Raw genomic sequence first — 22,899 nt, 5'->3', positions numbered from 1 at the left:
CAAAAAATATGGTATTCTGCCATTCAATATCATTCTACTTTGTGGCACCAACTGAATATTATTGAACATTATTCCCCTGGAGATTACACTTGCCCCAACCCTACTGGTTTTGTATCTTATTTTTATTTGTTGACAGTTGCCCAGAGTCATTTATTTGAGATGGGCAGCTGTATAAATTGAATAAATAAAACATTAAAATGAACTACTTTGCTTCAATTCCCAAGAATCAGTGTCGTGTCCCACTCCTCCGCTGACGGCCGGGTCAGGGAAATCCGAATCAGGCTTGCCTCTGCAGCTCTGCCCAAAGTCCTAGCAAAGTCCTCAGAGCAGGCAGGAGACCAGAAAGTGACTTCAGCAAGATAAGTTCGACTTTGCCTGACTGCCAGAAAGCAGATCCTTTATATAGGCCATGGGGTGTGGCTCCATGACTCAGCACTCTTTAAGGCCTGCCCCTCCCTTCCTTCTGTTGCCTCCGCCTATCCAGTCTTCTGATGCGAGGGTCACACCAATCAGCAGCTGTTGGAAATAAACTTTCCTCAGGCTCACATGCTGTGGAGGAGGGGGAGAGATCTAGCTGCTCCGTTTGCCTGGGCATGGAGCCAGGGCTGGGGCCGGGGGGTGCTCCCTCCTCTGCAGCCTGCTTAGGCATGGAGCCAGGGCTGGGGCCGGGAGATGCCCCCTCCTCAGCCTGTCTGGGCATGGAGCCAGGGCTGGGGCCGGGAGGACATTCTTCAGCGTTCGGAAGCAGATAAGCAGACCCCGGTTGCGGTGAGAGCGGGCAAGACACAACAATCAGGTAGTAAATATTCATATGTAATATGAATACTCATAGAGGAAAATCACTGTACAAATTTGTTTCAGATCAAGCTGAAATTTTGCTGACTGTTAGCCGATTTAAATTCACTAATCCATATGTTATTACAATGTTTCTCTTGAAGGAAGGACAGTCTCCTCCCATGTCTCCCAATGGTTCCCATCCTGCTTCTCCCTCAAATTACCAGAAAATTCCTTTGGGATATGGTTATACTATATTGAGAAGTGGGCTTGAGCAACAGCATGGAGGTAAGTTAATGATTACCTTTGCTGTTGTTGTAAGTGTCTATAAGCAGCTCTACCAAAAGGTGTGATCAATAATCAAGATCAGGAGGAGCTATGCAGAATAGATGAGCCCCATGGCATGAGAAAGTGAGCACCTCTACCAGCAGCTGAACAAGTCACTCTAAAGATTACTTGTTATAAGGAGCAATATGGAACCCTACAACCACACTGACTTAGCAAAACTGCCACAACTGAGCAAGGAGGAGTAAATATACATTTATTGCAGACACATCTTGTATGGCTAGAAATGCTTATGGGAGAAGGAGGACCACCATATGCAGCCTAACTCCTCCCCTTCCACCCCAATTGTTAAGTCTCATTTTATACAAAACCACTGAATTATAAGAAACACCTGTATGCAAAATTTTGACCTAACATGCCAGAGGTAACATTTTAAACTATTTGTAACCTGCCCCAATTGCTTGGAATCTTCCTGAGAGAGTCAGGTTCCACATTAAAAAAATCTGGAGTGCTGGACTTCCGGTTGGCTCCGCTGGCAATGGAGGCGATCTTTTTGATTGCCAACCTCTGGATCGTGTTGAACCACTAGGAGAGCAACAATCAGCTGCCCAGCGAAGAAGAGAAGGTGAGTGATGGGGGCAGAGGTAGAGCTTCCCTAGAACCCCTGGAAGACACCAGTGGGCTCGAAGGGTTAAGCCCCCTCAGAACTCCAAAGCACTCCAGATCCGAGGCTTTTTTTTCTGCTTTGGCGGATGGGGGAGATTACGTTCCTGTTGGTGAGGGTGGTTCGATTTGCACGGTAAGTGGGAGGGGCAGATATGGCGGAAGGGGATCATATCGCCCTAGGGGGCGCGGCCGATGTTTGCAGGCGATCGCGCGCCCGATCCTCGTCCTTTTCCCGTTCCCCGGATGGTCAAGACCCTCAGAGCCTGGGCCTTCGGCTGATGTTATGCAACGCACGGTCCGTAGTCAATAAGGCCCCCCTAATCTACGATCTTATTCAGGGGGGCGCTGCGGACCTTATAGGCGTTACGGAAACCTGGCTGGGCACGGAAGGGGAGTGCCCTTGTCGAGATGTGCCCGCCGGCCTGCATTCCATCAGCCGAGGGCTCAGGTAGGGTGGGGGTGGCGGTTGTGATTAGAGAGAGTCTAGAGCCGAGGAGACCACTGTACCTCAGATTGCCGGGTGTGAATCCTCCTTGTGAGATGGGGCCATAGGTGTCAGATGGGTTTGCTGATCACGCACCTGGCTCCTTGCTGCGTGTCAGCTGCCCTGCCCGAGCTCTTGGAGGTGCTGGCTGGAGTGGTAGTTGAGACCCCAGACTCTTAGTCATGGGGATTTTAACTTGCCATCTTCCGCTCGCCATCAACGGCAGCTCGGGAGTTCATGGCCTCCATGACGGCCTTGGACCTGACCCAAGTAGTGGATGGCCCTACTCACATCGGGGGTGGCACTCTGGACTTGGTTTTTGTCTCTGGTCAGTGGTTGAGAGATCTGGACTTAAAGGAAATAGTCATTGAACCTTTGTCATGGTCAGATCACTCTTCTTCGCCTGGACTTTCTGACCGCCATTCACCACCGCAGGGAGACGGAGCCGATACGTTGGTTCCGTCCCAGGCGCCTGATGGACCCGGAGGGGTTCCAGACGGAGCTTGGGCCATTTCCTGACGGTCTGGCTCACGGCTCGGCTGAGGAACTTGTTGCGGCCTGGGAGCGGGCGGCGGGGCCTTAGACCGTGTCGTGCCTTTGCGGCCTCTGACCCGGCGCAGGTCCCAACCGTCCTTGGTTCTCCGAGGAGTTGAGGGGATGAAGCGCGGAGAAGACGCCTAGAGAGTTCCTGGAGGTCTAGCCGCTCGAGGCTGATCGGACACTAGTGAAGTCCTATACTAGGGCTTACCTAGTGGCAATGAGGGAAGCGAGGCGTAGCTACGCCTCCTCATTGCATCGGCAGATAACCGCCCGGCCGCCCTGTTTGGTGACTCGCTCCCTTTACATCAGGGGAGCGGGATGACCCGTTGCAGGGACGTGCTGAGGAGTTTAACGGTTATCTATACGATAATCGTTCAGCTTCGGGAGGGTCTAGATCAAGATTGCAGTGACGCGGGTGAGACGGCTGAGGGTGGTCTTGGGGATATTTTATGGGATGAGTTTGACCCTGTCGCTCCCGAGGACATGGACAGGCTGCTGGGGAGGTTGAATGCCACCACATGTTTACTGGACCCGTGCCCCTCCTGGCTGGTACTGGCCACTCAGGAGGTGACACGAGGCTGGCTCCAGGCTATTATGAGCGCTTCCTTGGTGGAGGGAGTCTTTCCGACCGCCTTGAAAAAGGCGGTGGTGAGACCTCCTCAAGAAGCCTTCCTGGACCCGCTGTGTTAGGTAATTATCGTCCGGTCCCCAACCTTCCCTTCGTGGCGAAGGTTGTAGAGAGTATGGTGGCATATCAGTTTCCCTTGCACCTGGATGAAACTGTCTATCTAGACCCGTTCCAGTCTGGCTTCCGGCCCGGTTACAGCACTGAGACGGCTTTGGTCGCGTTGGTGGATGATCTCTGGAGGGCCAGGGATAGGGGATGCTCCTCTGCCCTGGTCCTATTAGACCTCTCAGCGGCTTTTGATACCATCGACCATGGTATCCTGCTGCGCCGGTTGGAGGGATTGGGAGTGGGAGGCACCGTTTATCGGTGGTTCTCCTCCTATCTCTCCGATCGTCGCAGACGGTGTTGACAGGGGGCAGAGGTCGGCCCGAGACACCTCACTTGTGGGTGCCGCAGGGTCGATCCTCTCGCCTTCTGTTCAACATCTATATGAAGCCGCTGGGTGAGATCATCAGTGGCTTCGTGTGAGGTACCAGCTGTACGCTGATGACACCCAGCTGTACTTTCACACCGGGCCACCCCAACGGTTATCAAGTGTTGTCCCGGTGTTTGGAAGCCGACGGGTCTGGATGGGGAGAAACAGGCTCAGGCTCAATCCTCCAAGACAGAGTGGCTGTGGATGCCGGCATCTCGGTACAGTCAGCTGAGTCCTCAGCTGACTGTCGGGGCGAGTCATTGGCCCCGGCGGAACGGGTGCGCAACTTGGGCGCCCTCCTGGATGAACGGCTGTCTTTGAAGATCACTTGACGGCCGTCTCCAGGAGAGCTTTTACCAGGTTCGCCTGGCGCCAGTTGCGCCTTTCTAGACCGGGATGCCCTGTGCACGGTCACCACGCCTCGTGACGCCTCGCCTGGATTACTGCAATGCTCTCTACATGGGGCTCCCTTGAAGAGCATCCGAGGCTTCAGTTAGTCCAGAATGCAGCTGCGGGTGATAGAGGGAGCCCTCGTGGCTCCGTGTGACACCTATCCTGCGCAGACTGCACTGGCTGCCTGTGGCCTTCGGTGCGCTTCAAGGTTCTGGTGAACATCTTCAAAGCGCCCATGGCATAGGGCCGGGTTACTTACGGGACCGCCTACTGCTACCGGATACCTCTCACCGTCCGTGCGCTCTCACAGAGAGGGACTCCTCAGGGTGCCGCCAGCGAGACAGTGTCGCCTGGCGACACCCAGGGAAGGGCCTTTCTGTGGGGCTCCCGCCTCTGGAACGAACTCCCCAGGACTTCGTCAACTTCCGGACCTCCGAACCTTCCGTCATGAGCTTAAAACTTATTTGTTCATCTGCAGGACTGGATTAGTTTTTAAATTGTGGGTTTTAAGGGTTTTAATGGGTTTTGAATGGGTTTTTAATGGGTTTTATTATTTGCTAAATTTTAATTGCGGCCAATTTGAATAAGTTTTTTAGTGGTATTTTAATAGTATTTATTTTGTAATAGTACTGTCATTTTATCTGGCTGTAAACCGCCCTGAGTCCCTCGGGAGAAGGGCGGTATAAAAATTTAAATAATAAATAAATAAATAAATAAATAAATTGCCGCGACCAACGCTGGGACTGATTTTAGTTTATAGATGAAAATACCGGACTGAACAGAAACGGGGAACTCTTAACTACAAAAGCAAGTAACTAAATCAATTCCCTGCTATTTTTCTTTAAGTTTTGGAGATGATTTCAAAGCGAAAATCTTTAATGAGATAACGACCTGAAAACGAAAGTGTTAGAACTCTCACTGCCTGCTGTGTATTGCTGAAGAATTGCTGGAGACTTTTTAAAACATTGTAACGAGAAGAGGGAAGAGATAATGAGACTGTTTCTTTAAAAGTCTTAGAAGATTTATAAGTAATATTAAGTTAAAGAGAAACTTTTTAAGAGATGGCAGCAAAACAATTAAAGACAACTGTAACAAAAATCCCAGGAATATCTACACCGGGAGTTTCTCCAGCACATACAGCAGATACAAAATCATTAAATTTGGAAGCATTACAGGATAATTTGAAAGACTTTATGAGAGAATCCCTTAATGATGCTATGAATTTGCAAACTTCTCAGATAGAAGATAAGTTTAAATTAATTACAGAAAAAATGTCAGAGATGAAAAAACAGATGTTAGAAATTCAAATTGGAAATAAAGAAGTTAAGGAAGGTTTGGTGTCAGTTGTACAGGGTTTGGCATCAAATGTGATTTTATTGGAGGAGGAAGTAGAAGAAATAAAGAAATTTAATTTAGAAGAATGGATACTGAAAATCATTAATTTGGCTGAGATGGCTAAAATCTCAGCTTTTTTAAAAGACAATACGCAGGAAAGATATTTAATTGAATGGAAAAAATGGATTGATTACCTACAAAACAGATATCAGATTAAGAAATATCAGATTGCCTTTGAATAATTAGGAAGTTATTTTATGTAATGGGGAGGGGGTTGGGAGATGAAAAGCTTTGGATGAGGTTAATTGGATTGGAAGGGAAAATTTTATTCTATGTTTGGTTTATGTATAACAATACTCAGGATTGACCCGGGAAGCCGGGGAAGGAGGGGAAGGAGGTTTTCTGGGAGGGAGGGGGGAAAAGGGGGGAAATGTTTTTGTTTTTTTAAAACTTTTTCAATAAAAAAAAAAGATTTAATTTAAAATTGGAAAATAAGATGGAGGAAGCTCAAAGTAAAATGGATAAAGCAGATGATGAAATTGTTTTGGTACAATATAGAGCTATGGAATTTGCTTTAAGAATATGGGGCCTAAAAGAGAATACACAAGAGAATTTGAAGAAATTTTTTTCAGAGGCCTTTGCGGAGATTTTGGCAGTTCGTCCAGTAGATGTGGCTTTTCATATTGACAAAATTTATCATGTGAATTCCTGGATAGCAAGACAAAGAAATCTTCCGAGAGACATTGTTATTTATTTTACTAGTAGAACAGTAAGAAATGAGATTTTACAAGCTTCTTTTAAAGGAGACAAGATTCAAGCGGCTGGTCAAGATATTTTAATACTAAAGGAAATTCCTCCAAAAATGTTGAGAGGTAGGAAGGAATTTGCTTTTTTGGTTAATGAAGTTAAAAAACGTCAGGTTGAGTACAGATGGGACATCCCAACTGGTATAATAGTTTACTATGAAGGGAAGGCACATTGTCTTAATACAGTCGGCAAAGCACGAGAGTTTCATGCTTATGTGCTTAAAGCTGGAAGTCCACCATCTCCAGATGGTAGGAGAAAGGAAGGTGAAATTAAAGAAAAAGAAGTGATAGTTTAGTTTTAGTTTAGTTTTATTAAATTTTTATACCGCCCTTCTCCCAAGGGACTCAGGGCGGTGTACAGCCAATAGTAATGGAAGAAGACCTTTTACAAGTGTTGGATGTGTCTAAGACAGGATCAGAGATTCCAAGAGAGCAAAGGATGACAAGAGCGGCTGTCAAACGCAAGGAACAAGAAGAAAAGGCTCAACAGGCTCAATCTGCTACTACTAAGATGGAAACACTGGGAGGAGCAAGGCCCAAAGGAAAATACGATTTGCAGCTGGTGCTTTAAAAGTTTCTGATTGCTGATAATGGCAATTAGACTTTTATCATGGAATGTTAATGGATTAAACTCACCACAAAAGAAAAGAAAGATATTTCATTATTTGAAGCAATTTAAAAATGATATTGTATGTTTACAAGAAACTCATATTAGAACATTATACCAGAAATATTTGATAAATTCAAGATTGGGAACACATTTTGTTGCATCTGCTACAGAAAAGAAGAATGGACTAGTTGTTTATATAAAGAGTAATTTATCTGCAACATTAATAGAGGCGGATAATCAAGGAAGATATGTTGCCATTGAACTTTTATTGGAGGGGAGAAAAAAGATACTTTTAATAGGAGTTTATGCGCCAAATCAACAACAAGAGAAGTTTTATAAGTTTTTACACAAAAGAATTGCATTTTGGGATTATAAAACTAATATATTAATGGGTGATTGGAATGGAGTGATGGATATTCAGAAAGACAAAAGAAGTTTTAGAGATATTTCAAGTCGTGTCAAATTGCCAAAGGCCTTCTTTGATATGATGGAAGGTTTAGAATTGAGAGATGCATGGCGAGAACGTAATGAGGAAGAGAGATTTTACCTTTTTTCCCGATAGACACCAATCATTTTCTAGGATTTTATTTTAATTACTAATGATTTGTTTTTTAGAGTGAACAAGACTAAACTTTGTTCCAGAACTTTGTCTGATCACAGTCCAGTTTGGATCGAACTTGAGCGAGAAAAGGAGGCCAGGAGGTCGTGGAGGATGAATGAGAATTTGTTTAAATATGAGCAAAATGTAAATGAATGTAAAAAACAAATGAAGGAATTTTTTTCTTTGAATATGGATAAGGGGACACCTATAGATATAGTTTGGTACACAAGTAAGGCCTACATGAGGGGAATTTTATTGGATATGAATAATAAATACAGAAATAGATTGCAGAAAAAGAAAAGGACTTGGAAGAGGAAATTAAAAGGAAGGAGCAGTTATTGATACGTAATCCAGGAGACAGAAAAATAAAAGAGTCAATAAATTTATTAAGTGGTCAATTTAATATGATGATGGCAGATCAGGTGGCAACTAATTTATTATACGCAAAGCATAATTTGTTAAATAACGCTAATAAGCCTGGAAGGTGGTTAGCATATTTGTTTAGGAAGAAACAGAGACAACGTATAGTTGATAAAATAGAATACAGAGGTAAGGAAGTATATCAGCAAACTTTGATTTAAAAAGCCTTTTTAGAATTTTATTCTAAGTTATATGCTAGAGATGTGATTAATGATAAAGATATAGATAGGTATTTGCAAGACCAAGGTATTTTTGAAATTACGGTAGACCAGAGGGAAGAGTTGAATCAACCAATTACTTCAGAGGAAATAGTGTTTGCAATTAAGCAGCTTAAAGCGAACAAAGCACCAGGTACAGATGGTTTAACAACTACTTATTATAAAAATTTACAAAATGAGATGATTGACCCACTTAAGGAGCTATTTAATAGAATAAAAATGGGAGGAGAAGTTCCTCCTTCATGGAGGACAGCTTTTATTTCATTAATACTGTTCAATACTGTGAACAAACAAGGCAGGTCCGAGGCTTGGTCATAACAGATTACTTTCATTCGTGAGAGAACTTAACAGCAACAGTGAAAACTAACGAGCCTAACTCTGCTGATTTTCTTCAGACGAACTCTCGCTTGACAGCTGCTTAAATAGCTAGCTGTCAAGCTGGAGTAACCAATCAGGTGGCTGCTGGCTCCCACTTATTCTGCTAGCCACGGCTTAACCAATCAGCGGCGGCTAGCGACAGGCATGCGCAGATCGGGTCGTAGCAGCGAGGACCTAATACCCTTCACTCCCCAGATGGCACATGCGTAGTCTGCGAGATACGCTGGGCGGCACCGGCTCCACCCCGATCTCCTTAGTCCTGTGTGAATTGCCATAGGAGTAGGAGGAGCCGGATTTTGCTCCCAGCGAGTAGCCAGGGACGTCGCACGCTGGCTGGAAGGAGGACTGACCGGAACTGGAGCACAGGAACCATCAGGTAAGGCAGCCGATGAGATCGCTTTGGGAGCGGACAGCCGTGTGTATTCCTGGTGGGCAGGCGAGCCCCCAGGGGGTGTGTTAGTTGTTGTATTGAGTTCCGGCTGGGCCCACGAGCCCCAGGAAGGCATGTCAGTTGTCGTAGCGGGTGAGTTCTGTTCAGGGTGTGGATCGACCATCCCTGTTAGTCTTCGGCGCAGCTGATTAATGTGGCGGTGCCACTGGCGTCCGTCTTCAAGCTGGACCCTATAAGAATAGGGCCCATTTAGTTGAATAATATGGCCCGGAAGCCACCGAATGTCTGTTCCAAAGTTCTCGGCATAGACCGGGTCTCCCACCTGGAATGCCCTATGACAGGGGCCCATGTCTCTGGCCATGTCATAAGTGAAACTAGGGTGCAGACGATCTAACCTGGTCCGGAGGCGCTGGCCCATCAACATTTCGGCCGGGCTCACGTTGGTAGCTGGGCAAGGGGTGGTATGCTGAGCCAATAAATATTGGCAAATCTTGCGGTGCCAATTTGAGGGGCCCAGGCGGCTTAAAGCCTCTTTAGCTGACCTGACAGCTCTTTCTGCCCGGCCGTTTCCGGCCGGATGGAAAGGAGCCGAAGAAGCATGGCGAATGCCAAGCCGTGCCAGAAACCGCTGAAAGGGTGCCGATGTGAATTGGGCCCCATTATCGGTGACAATAACATCTGGCAGCCCATGAGTGGCAAATAGGCTGTCCAAAACTCATATGACCGCGTCCGAGGTGGGGGAGGGTGTGATAGCGATCTCCACCCACTTCAAGTAAGCGTCCACTAGAACTAGGAAGGTTTGCCCTTGAAAGGACCCTACGAAGTCCACATGGACTCACGCCCAAGGAGCCCTGGGAAGCTCCCACTCCCGGATAGGGGCAGAGGGTGGTGCTGGCCTGGAGACTTGGCACTGGGGGCATGTAGCCACCCAGGCCTCGATCTCCTGGTCCATACCCGGCCACCAAACGTAGCTGCGGCCGAGGGCTTTCATCCGCACGATGCCAGGGTGAGCATAGTGTAGGCAAGCTAGAATGCGCTGTCTCAAATCGGGGGAAACTACCACCCGATTCCCCCACAAAAGACAGCCCTTAATGACAGAGAGCTCGTGCTGCCTGCGAGCATATGGCAAAACGTCGGGGGTAGCTGGCCCCCGTGGCCACCCCCTTCGCACCCAATCTAGGACTTTGGACAGAACAGGATCCCTAGCAGAGAGATCGCCTATGTCCGCAGTGGAGATAGGGATGTCGAGTTCCTCGACCAAGAGGACGGAGGATCCAGGGGCCTGATCGGGATCAGACTGCAGAAGGGGGCAGTGGCTAAGAGCGTCCGCGTGCTCAATAAATTTTCCCGGTTTGTATAACAGCTGATAGGAATAAGCGAGAAACTCCACCCACCTAGACATGCGAGGGGACAGTATCTGGGGGGTCTGACGGTCCCTCACTAGCAAACCCAATAGCGGCTTATGATCCGTCACAAGGGGGGAAAAACGACCATATAGGTAGTCATGGAATCTCTTGATTCCCGATACCGTGGCTAGAGCTTCCCGATCTAGTTGGCTATAGTTCCTTTAGTAGCTGACAAGGTACGGGAATAGAAGGCAATGGGAGCCTCTGAGCCATCAGGAAGCAGATGGCCCAGAACAGCGCCCACACCATAAGGGGACGCATCACATGTTAGGGACAGCAGCAGGCTGGAGTCATAGTGCATGAGAACGGCTGCTGAGGTAAGGGCGTCTTTGACGGCCTGGAATGAGGCAGCTGCAGCTCGGCTCCAATGCCAGGGAGTATTAGAATCTAAAAGATGATGGAGGAATTCAGCTAAGGAAGCCTTATGGGGCAAAAACATGGCATAAAAATTAAGGAGCCCCAGGAACGCCTGCAGCTCCGCCTTATTCTTGGGCGCCAGGGCATTTTTAATTGCTTCCACCTTAGAAGGTGCCGGGTGGATTCCTTGAGAATCCACCAGGAACCCTAAAAATTCTAACCAGGGAACCCCTATGTAACATTTTTCTTTCTTGAGCTTCAGCCCTGCAGCCCAGAAACGGCTAAGGAGAGCCCGCAGCCGTTCGACGAGTTCTGACCAGTCAAAAGCCGAGACCAGAACGTCGTCGAAGTAGGGAATAACCCCCGGAATGCCATGCAGCAATCGCTCCATCAGGCTCTGGAAAAGCCCAGGGGCAATACAGACCCCGAACTGCAGGCGATTGCACTTGAAAGGTCCCTGGTGGGTGACAATCGCCTGAGCCATGGCAGTCCGGTCATCCACTGGGAGCTGCTGATAGGCCTGAGCTAGGTCTAATTTAGCAAACACCCGCCCCCACCCCAGCGAGTGCAGCAGGTGTTGCACAACCAGTACAGGATATGGATTTGTCTGGAGGGCCTTATTGATGGTACATTTGTAGTCGGCACAGATCCTTATGGATCCGTCCGGCTTCAGTGGTATTACAATGGGGGTCTCCCAATTTGAATGGTCAATAGGCTCTAGGACCCCCTGGGCGATCAGTTTATCCAGCTCCTTATCAACTCTAGAATGGAGCGCTAAAGGCACCCTTCGCGGTTTAAGGCGGATAGGTGCTACCTGGGGATCCAAATTAAAAGAAATGGGCCGCCCAGTATATTTACCCAAACACCCATCAAAAACATCAGCGAATTCGGTAAACAGCTGGGTAGGTGCATCCGGTACAGTAGCATGGATTCCCGAGATGTCAAGGTGCAGGGCAGCAAACCAATCCAAGCCCAGGAGGCTTGGAAGGTTGTTCTTGACCACGATGAGAGGCAGACAACCTGAAAAAGATCATAAGAAATGTTAAAGGTAACACAGCCCAAGGTAGAATCAGGTTGCCCTGATAGTCCCGTAACTTGATGTGGCAGGGCTGAAGCTGCTGTTTGGTGATTGTGGGCAACAGGCGCCGCAAAGTAGACCAAGAGATGAGCGATTTAGAAGAGTCGGTGTCGACCTCCATGGTGAGGGGAACTCCTTCCAGGTTTACTTTGAGGTAAATATTGTTGGCAAACAAGCCAGAGGATGCATGACTGATGACAACAGCAGCAATGTCCTCTCCATGGGCCAGAGAATGGCACTCCTCCCGGCGACCGGGCAGGTTCTTGAACCCACGCTTGGGTTTGACAGGGGCTTGGGCTCCGGCCAAGACGGGCAGAGTAGCGCGTCAGACCCTTGAAAAATGTCCCCTTCTGCCGCAGTGGCGGCAAATCGCTGATTTAAATTTGCAAATAGAACGGTGGTGGTTTTCACCGCATCCCAGACAACCACCTTGAGGGAATTTGACATCTCTGTTCCATTCGTTCTTACGAGTTGCCTTGAGGCGGCTCACTTCGCCATCCTCATCGGATAGCGTGTCAGGCTACGAATTTTCATGATGGACAGTCTGAGACTTGCTGTCAGGAACGGTTCCCATGTGAAACTGCTGAAGCTCCGCCGACGACTTCTCAGACATCTCAGCGGCTCGAGCCTCATCCATAGCTACTTGAAGCGTTACGTCAGTGCGAGCCAGCAAACGGAGTTGTAGCCTCAAGTCCTTAACCCCGATAATCAATTGATCCAACAACATGTTGTCCAAGTCACCAAATTTGCAATGTAGCGTGGCGACATGTAGGGAAGCCATATACTCATTAATGGATTCCCCTTCCCTCTGCATGCGCTGTCTAAAAGCGTGCCACCTGGCAATGCGAGAGGGCGTCGGCGAGTAATGGACCCGCAGCTTCTCCAGAAGGACCTCCCAGGGTACGGAGGAGACCGGTTGCGGGGCGGTAAGAGCCCTAGCTGTCGTGAAGGTTTCCCGGCCACACAAGCTCAAAAAAATAGCCGTGCTTCCTGCCAGCGGAGAGATCAGACAGATCGTTAGCCTGCAGGAAACACTCAAAGCGCTCAAGAAATGTGTCCCAGGCTTCGCTGGCAGAGTCGAAAGGCAAGAAAGTTGGAAGGGTGGTTGCCATTGTGGGTGAGCAATGAAATTTGCTAGTCGAGAGGAATCTTTACTGACCATCACCTCACCACATTCGTCGCCAGTGTTCAATACTGTGAACAAACAAGGCAGGTCCGAGGCTTGGTCATAACAGATTACTTTCATTTGTGAGAGAACTTAACAGCAACAGTGAAAACTAACGAGCCTAACTCTGCTGATTCTCTTCAGACGAACTCTGGCTTGATAGCTGCTTAAATAGCTAGCTGTCAAGCCGGAGTAACCAATCAGGTGGCTGCTGGCTCCCGCTTATTCTGCTAGCCACGGCTTAACCAATCAGCAGCGGCTAGCGACAGGCATGCACAGATCAGGTCGTAGCGGCAAGGACCTAACAAATACCTAAAGAAGATCGAGATAGTACTAAACCAGAGAATTATAGGCTTTTAAATACTGATTATAAGATATTTGCTAAGATATTAGCGAATAGATTGATGCCACTGATGACTCAAATAATACACAATGATCAAACAGGATTTATCAAGGGAAGGCAGATGAGCTATAATATGAGACAAATTGTAAATATACTTGAATATTTGGAAAGAAATAGCCAGGTCTCAGCAGCATTCTTCTTTTTGGATGCGGAAAAAGCTTTCGATAGATTGGACTGGCAGTTCTTATTTAAAGTAATGGAAAAAAATGCAATTTGGGGACCATTTTATCCAAACAATTAAGGCTATATATCGAAAGCAAACAGCACAAATAATAGTAAATGGTGGATTAACAGTGTCTTTTAAGATTGAGAAAGGGATTAGACAAGGATGGCCTTGGTCACTGTTATTTTTTTTTTTTTTTTTTTTTATTCAAAAAGTTTTTATTAGTCAAAAGAAGGTTTATACAAATACATATCAGGTATGGTAAATTTTCATTTTTCTTATCTAAAATAAGAATTTTACTCAAATTTTTTAACACATACAACAGCCATATGGCAAGCAGGTGACACGAAGTAGCTAAGTTTACAAATTTTAAATACGTAATAAAGAAGGGTCAAGAATAAACAGAATATCGTACAAAAGAGAATAAGGAAAACCAATACAATCCCAAATATCTTTATCACTTCCTAGTTTTGGATCTCAGAACTCTGGGTTCAGCCTGACCCAACTCCAGGGCCGCAACAGCGGCAGCCGCTTCCGCCCCATGATCTATAACCTCCCCTTCTTCAATTCCTGGGTCATCTGATTCCAGGAGGGCTTTGTGTTCCTCCACATAGGCCGTAGCCTCCGCAATTGTACTGATTTTTTCGTAATGCCCTCCCGGAAAATCATCAATCCTCTGGCATCAGCCATCTGAAGCCCACTCCTTCTGGTACAATTTGCTTAACAAAATAATATTTCTTTCTTTTCACGTACCTGTCTGGGAATCTGCCTCAGAATGGCTATCTCCCTGCCCCTGTAAATCAGTGCCCCACTCCTATGTTTTCTAAGAATTTCATCTCGTCTCTCTTCTCACAAATTTGACATGAACCTCTCTGGGAACTGCATGCGTGCGTGCATATTGCGAATTAACTCTATAAACTCGATCCACATCCCAATTCATGAAATCAACACCTCTCCCAAGAAATTCTCCCAACAATTTAGTCACAACATCTCTCAAGTCTTCTTGGTCCACTTCTTCCAAATTTTGAAACCTAAGGAAATAAGACATTTTATCCATCTGTAGTCCAAGCACAGCATTGCCTGTCGTCTCCTCTCTTTTCTGCACTGCCCGCATCTCACCCTCCAAACCTTCCACTTTCTGCTTGTTTTCTGCTGAAACTTGTTGAGTATCCTTTAAATCCTTTTGGATAGTCACAATTTCTGCTCTTATTTCATCCAATTTCTTGTCCATATTAGATAACTTTTCCAAAATTCTCTCCATCTCTCCAGCAGTTGGTCTCTGACCTTTTGCCATTAAGGAAAAAAAAAAAGCCTTGGTCACTGTTATTATTTATTTTAACTTTGGAAATATTATTGAGTAATATACGTGGTTCAGATCGAATAACAGGAATTAGAATTAAAAATCAAGATTATAAGTTAAGAGCGTTTGCAGATGACCTGGTTGTTACTTTATCTCAACCAACACATTCAGCTATATATTTAAAGGAGACAATTGATCAGTATAGTAAGGTATCTGGGTTTAAAGTAAACCAACAGAAGACAAAAATGATAATTAAAAATGTGAATATACATAAAAAAAAAGAATTAGAAAGAATAATTGGATTTGAAGTAGTAAAAAAGGTTAAATATCTAGGAGTATATATTACTGCATCGAATGTGAAATTATATAAAAATAACTATGAGGTACTGTGGCGGAAAGTAATTATAGAAATGGAGAATTGGAAGAAATTACAATTATCACTGTTGGGAAGAGTGGCAGCTATAAAAATGAATGTTCTGCCTAGATTTTTATTTTTGTTTCAAATGATACCAATATTGAAGAAAGAAGCAAACTTACAGGAATGGCAAAAAGGGATTAGTAAATTTGTGTGGAAGGGTAAAAAACCGAGAATAAAGTTAAAAATAATGCAAGATGTTAGGGAAAGAGGGGGTTTAAAAATGCCTAATTTGAAATTGTATTATGAAGCAGTTGCCTTATCTTTAATTTCTGATTGGATTAATTTAACAGAGGAAAGGGTTTTGAATATAGAAGGTTATGGTTTGTTATATAGTTGGCATGCATATGTATTATATGACAAGAAAATTGATAAGACATTTAAGAATAATATGGTTAGAAGTGTTTTGTTGAGGGTTTGGAAAAAATACCAATATAAGTTAGATGGTAAGATACCAATATGGGCAATCCCCAGACATATGATAGAGAATATAAATATATTTCAAAAAGTGGAGCTTATTACTTATAAAGAGCTTTTGATAATGGAGAAGGGGGAATTACAATTAAAATCTAGGGAGAAATTGAGGGAAGAAGGGAGGAATTATACGTGGTTTCAGTATGGACAACTGCAAGCTAGATGGAAAATAGATCAGAAAATTGGTATCAGGCAAAGTGATGATAATTTGGTAAAACAAATAAAAGACCAAGGTCAACAGCATATAAAGAGATTATATAATGTATTGGTAGAAATTGATTCAGAAACAGTGTCAAGGTTCCAGAAAAACCTCCTCTGCATAAAAAAACTCAGAAGCCACTGTCTTTCAGAGTTCTTTACTAGCATAAAGGTAATTTAGGTAATTACCGTCCGGTCTCCAACCTTCGCTTCACTGCGAAGGTTGTAGAGAGTGCTGTGGCACGCCAGCTACCCCAGTACCTGGATGAAGCCGTCTATCTAGACCCGTGCCAGTCCGGTTTCTGACCCGGATACAGCACGGAGACAGCTTTGGTCGCGTTGGTGGATGATCTCTGGAGGGCCAGAGACAGGGGTTATTCCTCTGCCCTGGTCCTATTAGACCTCTCAGCGGCTTTCGATACCATCGACCATGGTATCCTGCTGCACCGGTTGGAGGGGTTGGGAGTGGGAGGCACCGTTTATCGGTGGTTCTCCTCCTATCTCTCCGACCGGTCGCAGACGGTGTTGACAGGGGGGCAGAGGTCGACCGCGAGACACCTCACTTGTGGGGTGCCGCAGGGGTCGATTCTCTCGCCTCTCCTGTTCAACATCTATATGAAGCCGTTGGGTGAGATCATCAGTGGCTTTGGGGTGAAATATCAACTGTACGCTGATGATACTCAGCTGTACTTTTCACCCCGGCCACCCCAACGGTTGTCAAGTGTTGTCCCGGTGTTTGGAAGCCGTACGGGTCTGGATGGGGAGGAACAGGCTCAAGCTCAATCCCTCCAAGACGGAGTGGCTGTGGATGCCGGCACCCCGATACAGTCAGCTGCAGCCGCAGCTGACTGTTGGGGGCGAGTTATTGGCCCCAAAGGAGGGAGTGCGCAACTTGGGTGTTCTCCTGGATGCACGGCTGTCGTTTGAAGATCATTTGTCGGCCGTCTCCAGGAGAGCCTTTCACCAGGTTCGCCTGGTTCGCCAGTTGCGCCCCTTCTTTGATCGGGATGCCCTATGCACAGTCACTCACGCTCTTGTCACCTCCCGCCTGGCACACGATGAGTGAAATTCCAAAACTGAATTTCCGGATTTTTTTCCCAGTTATACAAACCCCAAGAGTCCCACCCCCCTAACCGCTTTGCTGGTATGTTTAGAGAACAAATCCACTACGGTCCATATCACCGTATTTCCCCCACTAGGTGGGAGTTCAACAATAAAATACATGGCAATCTCCTCCCAGGTCTGGTGGGTTCGGCCACGGGTTGTAGAGTCCAGGGGGCTTCCCTGGTCTGGACTTCATGGTGGCACAGGTGGCATAGCTCCGCAAATAGTCTTCGACATCTGATTTCATTTTTGGCCACCAGAATTGCCTTCTAGCCAAGTGGAGAGTTTTCAAAAACCCAAAGTGACCTCCTAGGCGAGAGTCGTGGCTTCTCTGTAGTATAGCTAGCCGCATAACGAGGGGTACATAAATCTTGGTTCCCTTCCAGGGTAGTCCATCCCTTAAGGTGAGGTCCGACATGTTTTCTTTAAACCAAGCATCGTCAGTGAGCGCTGATTTTAATTCCGCTAGTCGTTTATTTGGTGGGATGTTAGCACCATGGCGTGATTGCTGTCGAGTAAGTGCTTGGCTGGCTGGTTCGCTATCGGGAATCATCGCATGTACTACCTCTTCGCATTGGCTGTCAAATTGCGGTTTCCTAGATAGGGCGTCAGCCAGTAGATTTTGGTCGCCGGGGATGTATTTGAGGGTGAAATGGAACCATTTGAAAAACTGAGCCCATCGAACTTGTTTGGGAGAAAGTTTTCGAGGGGTTTTTAAGTTTTCAAGGTTTTTGTGGTCCGTCCACACCTCGAACGGTTCCTTCCCCCCTTCAAGGAAGTGTCTCCAGGAGAGGAGTGCCCACTGCATTGCAAAGGCTTCCTTTTCCCAAACTGCCCATCTGCGTTCAGTGTCTGTCAGTTTTTTAGAAATGTACGCGCAGGGCATAAGATTGTTGTCGGTATTCCATTGTAATAACATAGCTGCTAGTGCTACATCACTTGCGTCAGCTTGGACCACAAAAGGTTTATTTGGATCCAGGTGTTGAAGAATTGGTTCCATCGAGAATAGGCATTTTAGGTGTTCAAAGGACGGTTGGCCATCCATTATCCAAGGTAGGGGTTGGTTAGGTTTGGGTTTGGCGGGTAATGGCCCAGTTTTTAGCAATTCTGTTAATGGTAGAGCTACTTCTGTGAAAGAAGGAATGAATTTGCGGTAAAAATTTGCGAATCCTAGGAAACTTTGAAGCTGTTTACGTGTGCGTGGCGGTTGCCAATCCAACACCGCTTTTACTTTTCCTGGGTCCATTTCGATACCTTTGTTTGATATCCGGTAACCTAGGTAGTCTAGGGATTCCTTATGGAATTCGCATTTGGAAAGTTTCACATATAGCTTGGCCACTAGGAGTTTTTTAAGGACTTGTCTGACTAATTTGATGTGTTGTTCGATATTGTCTGTGTAGATAAGAATGTCATCTAAGTAGACAAGAACCCCATTGTAGAGATGGGGGGGCAGGGTTTCATTAATTAATTGCATGAAAACCGCTGGAGCCTTCCGCTGACACGGTATTGGAAACTGCCCAAGGGGCAGTTGAAAGCCGTTTTCCATTCATCACCTTCCTTGATGCGGACCCGGTAATAGGCTTCCCTTAAATCCAATCTGGTGAAAATTTTGCCTTTTGATAAGTGGTTCAACAAATCGTGCATAAGTGGTAAAGGGTATGTGTTTTGTATGCAAATTGCATTGATATTTTTGAAGTCAATACATAATCTAAGCGAACCATCTTTCTTTTGTTTGAATAGCACGGGCGCAGCTACAGGTGATTTTGCTGGTTCAATGAACCCTCTGGCTAGGTTAGTGTCAATGTATTTTCTTAGTTCAGACATTTCGGCTGGCATCATTGAGTACATTTTGGGTTTTGGTAATTTTGCCCCCTGGTGCAATTCAATTGCGCAATCAGTTTGTCGGGGGGGGGGGGTAAGGAGGTTACATTTATCCTCGCTAAAAACGTCTGCTAAATCCATGTATGCTTTAGGGATGCGTGGTTCATTACGAGATGGATTGGATATTGTGGCTATTGGTTCTCTGTGATGGTCATTCTGGATAAGGTTTTTTTCGGTAGAGGGAACTGTGTCTATGGGTCTTAAAGCCCATATAATTTTCCTGAATCCATCCTCCCATTTGATTGTGGGTTCCCATTTGTCCAACCAAGCTAAACCCAGGATGATGGATTCTGACATCTTTGGAATTACTATTAATCTTATAAGTTCATGATGGTCTCCAATTTCTAAGTGAACCAGTTGCGTGATTTGGGTCGCTGGAACGCTGCCAATTAAGGTTCCATCTACTTGGTGGAATTTAATTGGGTGTTTCAAGGGAAATGTTTTTATACGCAGTTGGGCGACCGTAGAGGTTGAAATTAGGCATCTGGTGCATCCTGTGTCCACAATAGCCTCTAAATCTTTTTTGGCCCCTCCCCCTGGAATTATTAAGCAAAAGGAGGAATGGGTGAACTCACCATTGGGTCATTTTCTGCCTGGTTTGAGTCGTTAGGAGGTGAATCAGGTGATGGAAGGTTAGTGGATACTTCAGTAGGGAGGTCCATGGCTTGCCTTGGAAAGCGACTGGTATTCGGATTCTTTCGAAGGGGTCTGCATGGTAGCAGTTGGTGGGCGATACTGTGGGAGTGGTGTTGGGGCTAGGCAAACTGAAGCCCAATGTCCTAGTTTTCCGCAACGGTAACATTTAATTATTGTTGAAGATTGAAAGGTGGAGGGTGTGGTAGGTCTTAAGAGGGAGGGTCTTGTAGGTAGCCACTGTGGAGTTGTAGTTGTTTATTGGCTTTGGCGGGGGTTGAATTCTCTGTCCAGAGCTATGGACATGTTGCACCAGTCATTTAGCTGCTCTGGGATTCCTCTGGTGGAGTAGGCTTTTCTGATTTTTTGATCGATTGCCTCTTTGAAATAGTGGAGGAGGGTGCGGTCTGGCCAATGTCTAAGATTACCAGCAACCCTTCGAAAATCCCACACAAATTCTTTTAGAGGCCTGTTACCTTGTTTCATAGTTTTTAAGGTGGTTTCACATTCTGCAATTAGGTCATCATCTTGAAACCGGTTGCAAAGCAATGCAATAAATCCGTGAACATCGTTTAATTCAGGTGCACGTTCATTGTGTAGTTGAGCTATTCACTCTGAGGCTAGCCCCACGTTCATACCATCCGAGATGGCGTTGATTAGGCTTCTTTCTGATGGGTATTGATGTCTATATTGTTCAACGTAAGCCTCAATTCTGCTGAGAAAGAATCCAGGTGTGGATTCCCATCAAAGGTTGCTTTGAAAGCGGGAGGGGTTGGGTGAAGGGGTGGAGGTGGGTTTAGCTGGCCTGCTTGCGGTTGAAGAGGAATTTGTGGGATGGTCATTGTTGGTGGCTTTAAAAATGCTTGTGGCTGGGGGAGGGCTGAAGCCATCGTGGCTGGTTGCTGAGTTTTAAAGGGAGGTGGAATCCCCCCTGGCTGCTGAGAAGAAAGTCCTTGAAATGCTTCAGCTGGCGCGGCAAAACCCGGCCTGAGACCCCCAGGAAAGAAAGGTGCTGAACTTGCTGGTTGCCATTGGTATTGGATCCATCCTTTTCCAGGATAAAATGCCCAACTGGGAAAAAAAATCCGGAAGTTCAGTTTTGGAATAATGTCAAGGTTCCAGAAAAACCTCCTCTGCATAAAAAAACTCAGAAGCCACTGTCTTTCAGAGTTCTTTACTAGCATAAGGAAACTGGCACACGATGAGTGAAATTCCAAAACTGAATTTCCGGATTTTTTTCCCAGTTAAACAAACCCCAAGAGTCCCACCCGCCCCTAACCCCTTTGCTGATCACATGGTCCAACATCCTTCCACTTTATTTGAAACCTCTTCTTGCCCTCCTTCTGCAGATGTGAACACAATCCGACCTTGACCACTTGAAGAATGTTACCATACCTCTCAACCCCCCTTCTTCCCCTCAGGGGAAAAATGTGGCAGCGTCTGGAAACCTAAGGCCTAGTACGGTTTCCAGGCCTGACAAACAGTTGGTTAAAGATTGTATGGTAAGATGGGCACAAAATTTTCAACAACCTATAATGCTAGAAACATGGGAAAAAAATTGGGTGAGGAATATTAAATTCACACAAGCACAAAATTTAAGAGAAAATTTTTACAAAATGTTTTATAGGTGGCATTTAGATCCGAAAAAATTGTCATGTATGTATCCAAATGTGAAAGGAAAATGTTGGAGATGTGATTGTGAGGATGCTACTTGTTATCATATATGGTGGACCTGTAAAAAGTTAAAGCTTTTTGGATTAGAATATGGTGGATCATGCAGAATATTTTGAAAAAGATTAAGTTTACTCCACAGTTTTTCTTATTAGGAATAATTTCAGACTGTACAGTTATAGAGACTAAATTGATTCTGAATTTAATAACTGCTGCGAGACTATTGATTGCACAATATTGGAAGAAAGAAGACTTACCTACAATTGGAGAATGGACTAGTAAAGTATCCAATTTAGCAGAAATGACAAAAATGTTTGCCTACTTGAAAGACTATACACAAGAAAAATATATTTTGGAATGGAGAAAGTGGATTGATTATATTCAAAATAAGTATCAGATTAAAAAAAACCAATTAGCCTTTGAGTGAAGTTAGGATTTGTTTTGTATTAGTAAGTTTAAGAAAGAAGGGAATTGATAGTGGGAAGGTGTGAAAGGACTGAGGATTATGTCTTATGTTATATTTTAGATTATGTTTGTTAGAGCCAGCAGTGTGCAGCAGCTGCCAAAAAAGCCAACACAATTCTGGGCTGCATAAACAGAGGGATAGAATCAAGATCACCTGAAGTGTTAATACCACTTTATAATGCCTTGGTAAGGCCACATTTGGAATATTGCATTCAGTTTTAGTCACCATGATGTAAAAAGGATGTTGAGACTCTAGAAAGAGTGCAGAGAAGAGCAACGAAGATGATTAGGGGACTGGAGGCTAAAACATATGAAGAACGGTTGCAGGAACTCGGTATGCCTAGTTTAATGAAAAGAAGGACTAGGGGAGACATGATAGCAGTGTTCCAATATCTCAGGGGTTGCCACAAAGAAGAGGGAGTCAAACTATTCTCCAAAGCACCTGAGGGTAGAACAAGAAGCAATGGGTGGAAACTAATCAAGGAGAGAAGCAACTTAGAACTAAGGAGAAATTTCCTGACAGTTAGAACAATTAATCAGTGGAACAACTTGCCTGCAGAAGTTGTAAATGCTCCAACGCTGGAAATTTTTAAGAAAATGTTGGATAACCATTTGTCTGAAATGGTGTAGGGTTTCTGCCTGGGCAGGGGGTTGGACTAGAAGACCTCCAAGGTCCCTTCCAACTCTGATATTATTATTATGATGATGATGATGATGATGATGATGATGATGATGATGATGATGATGATGATGATGATGATGATGATTATGATTATTATTGATATAATACCCTGTATTTTGTTCTGGGAAGTCTTTGGAGGGGGAAGGGGGGGAAGGGGGAAGACTATAAATTGACTGATTGCCAATGTACATGAATAATTGAAGGATTAATTAAGTTGGAATGGTGCAAAGTTGGGCCTGCTCAGCAACTACTCCAGAAGGGAAAGGGTAGGGAGAGAGGAGAAGAGAGAAGGAAGAAAGTAGGTAGGTAGGTAGTAGGGGGAGAAGTAGGAAGGGAAGTGAGAGGGTTAGAAAGGGTGGAAGTGAGAAGTGGGAAGGAGGAGAGGAAGTAGGAAAGTGAGGTGGGGGAAGGTGGAGAAAGTAAAAGAAGGCAGAGAAGGGTAGAAAGGTTCAAGGAAGGAAGTGGCGACTGGGCAGGCCCGATTGAGTACAATTTATGGG

At 45.5% G+C, this 22,899-nt stretch overlaps 1 protein-coding gene across 1 annotated transcript in view; it reads left to right on the top strand.

Moving 5' to 3' along the window:
* Positions 1–22,899, top strand: part of REPS2 (RALBP1 associated Eps domain containing 2) — a 201,226-nt gene that overhangs the window by 63,300 nt on the left and 115,027 nt on the right. The window contains exon 4 of the mRNA XM_058186758.1: positions 939–1,062. Within this exon, the coding sequence (XP_058042741.1) occupies positions 939–1,062 (124 nt within the window). The remainder of the gene's footprint in view (positions 1–938; positions 1,063–22,899) is intronic.

Source organism: Ahaetulla prasina, chromosome 5 (genome assembly GCF_028640845.1).
Source record: "Ahaetulla prasina isolate Xishuangbanna chromosome 5, ASM2864084v1, whole genome shotgun sequence".
Taxonomy (NCBI): domain Eukaryota; kingdom Metazoa; phylum Chordata; class Lepidosauria; order Squamata; family Colubridae; genus Ahaetulla; species Ahaetulla prasina.
Note: the sequence above shows the minus strand (reverse complement) of the source record. Positions and strands in the feature narration are given on the sequence as shown.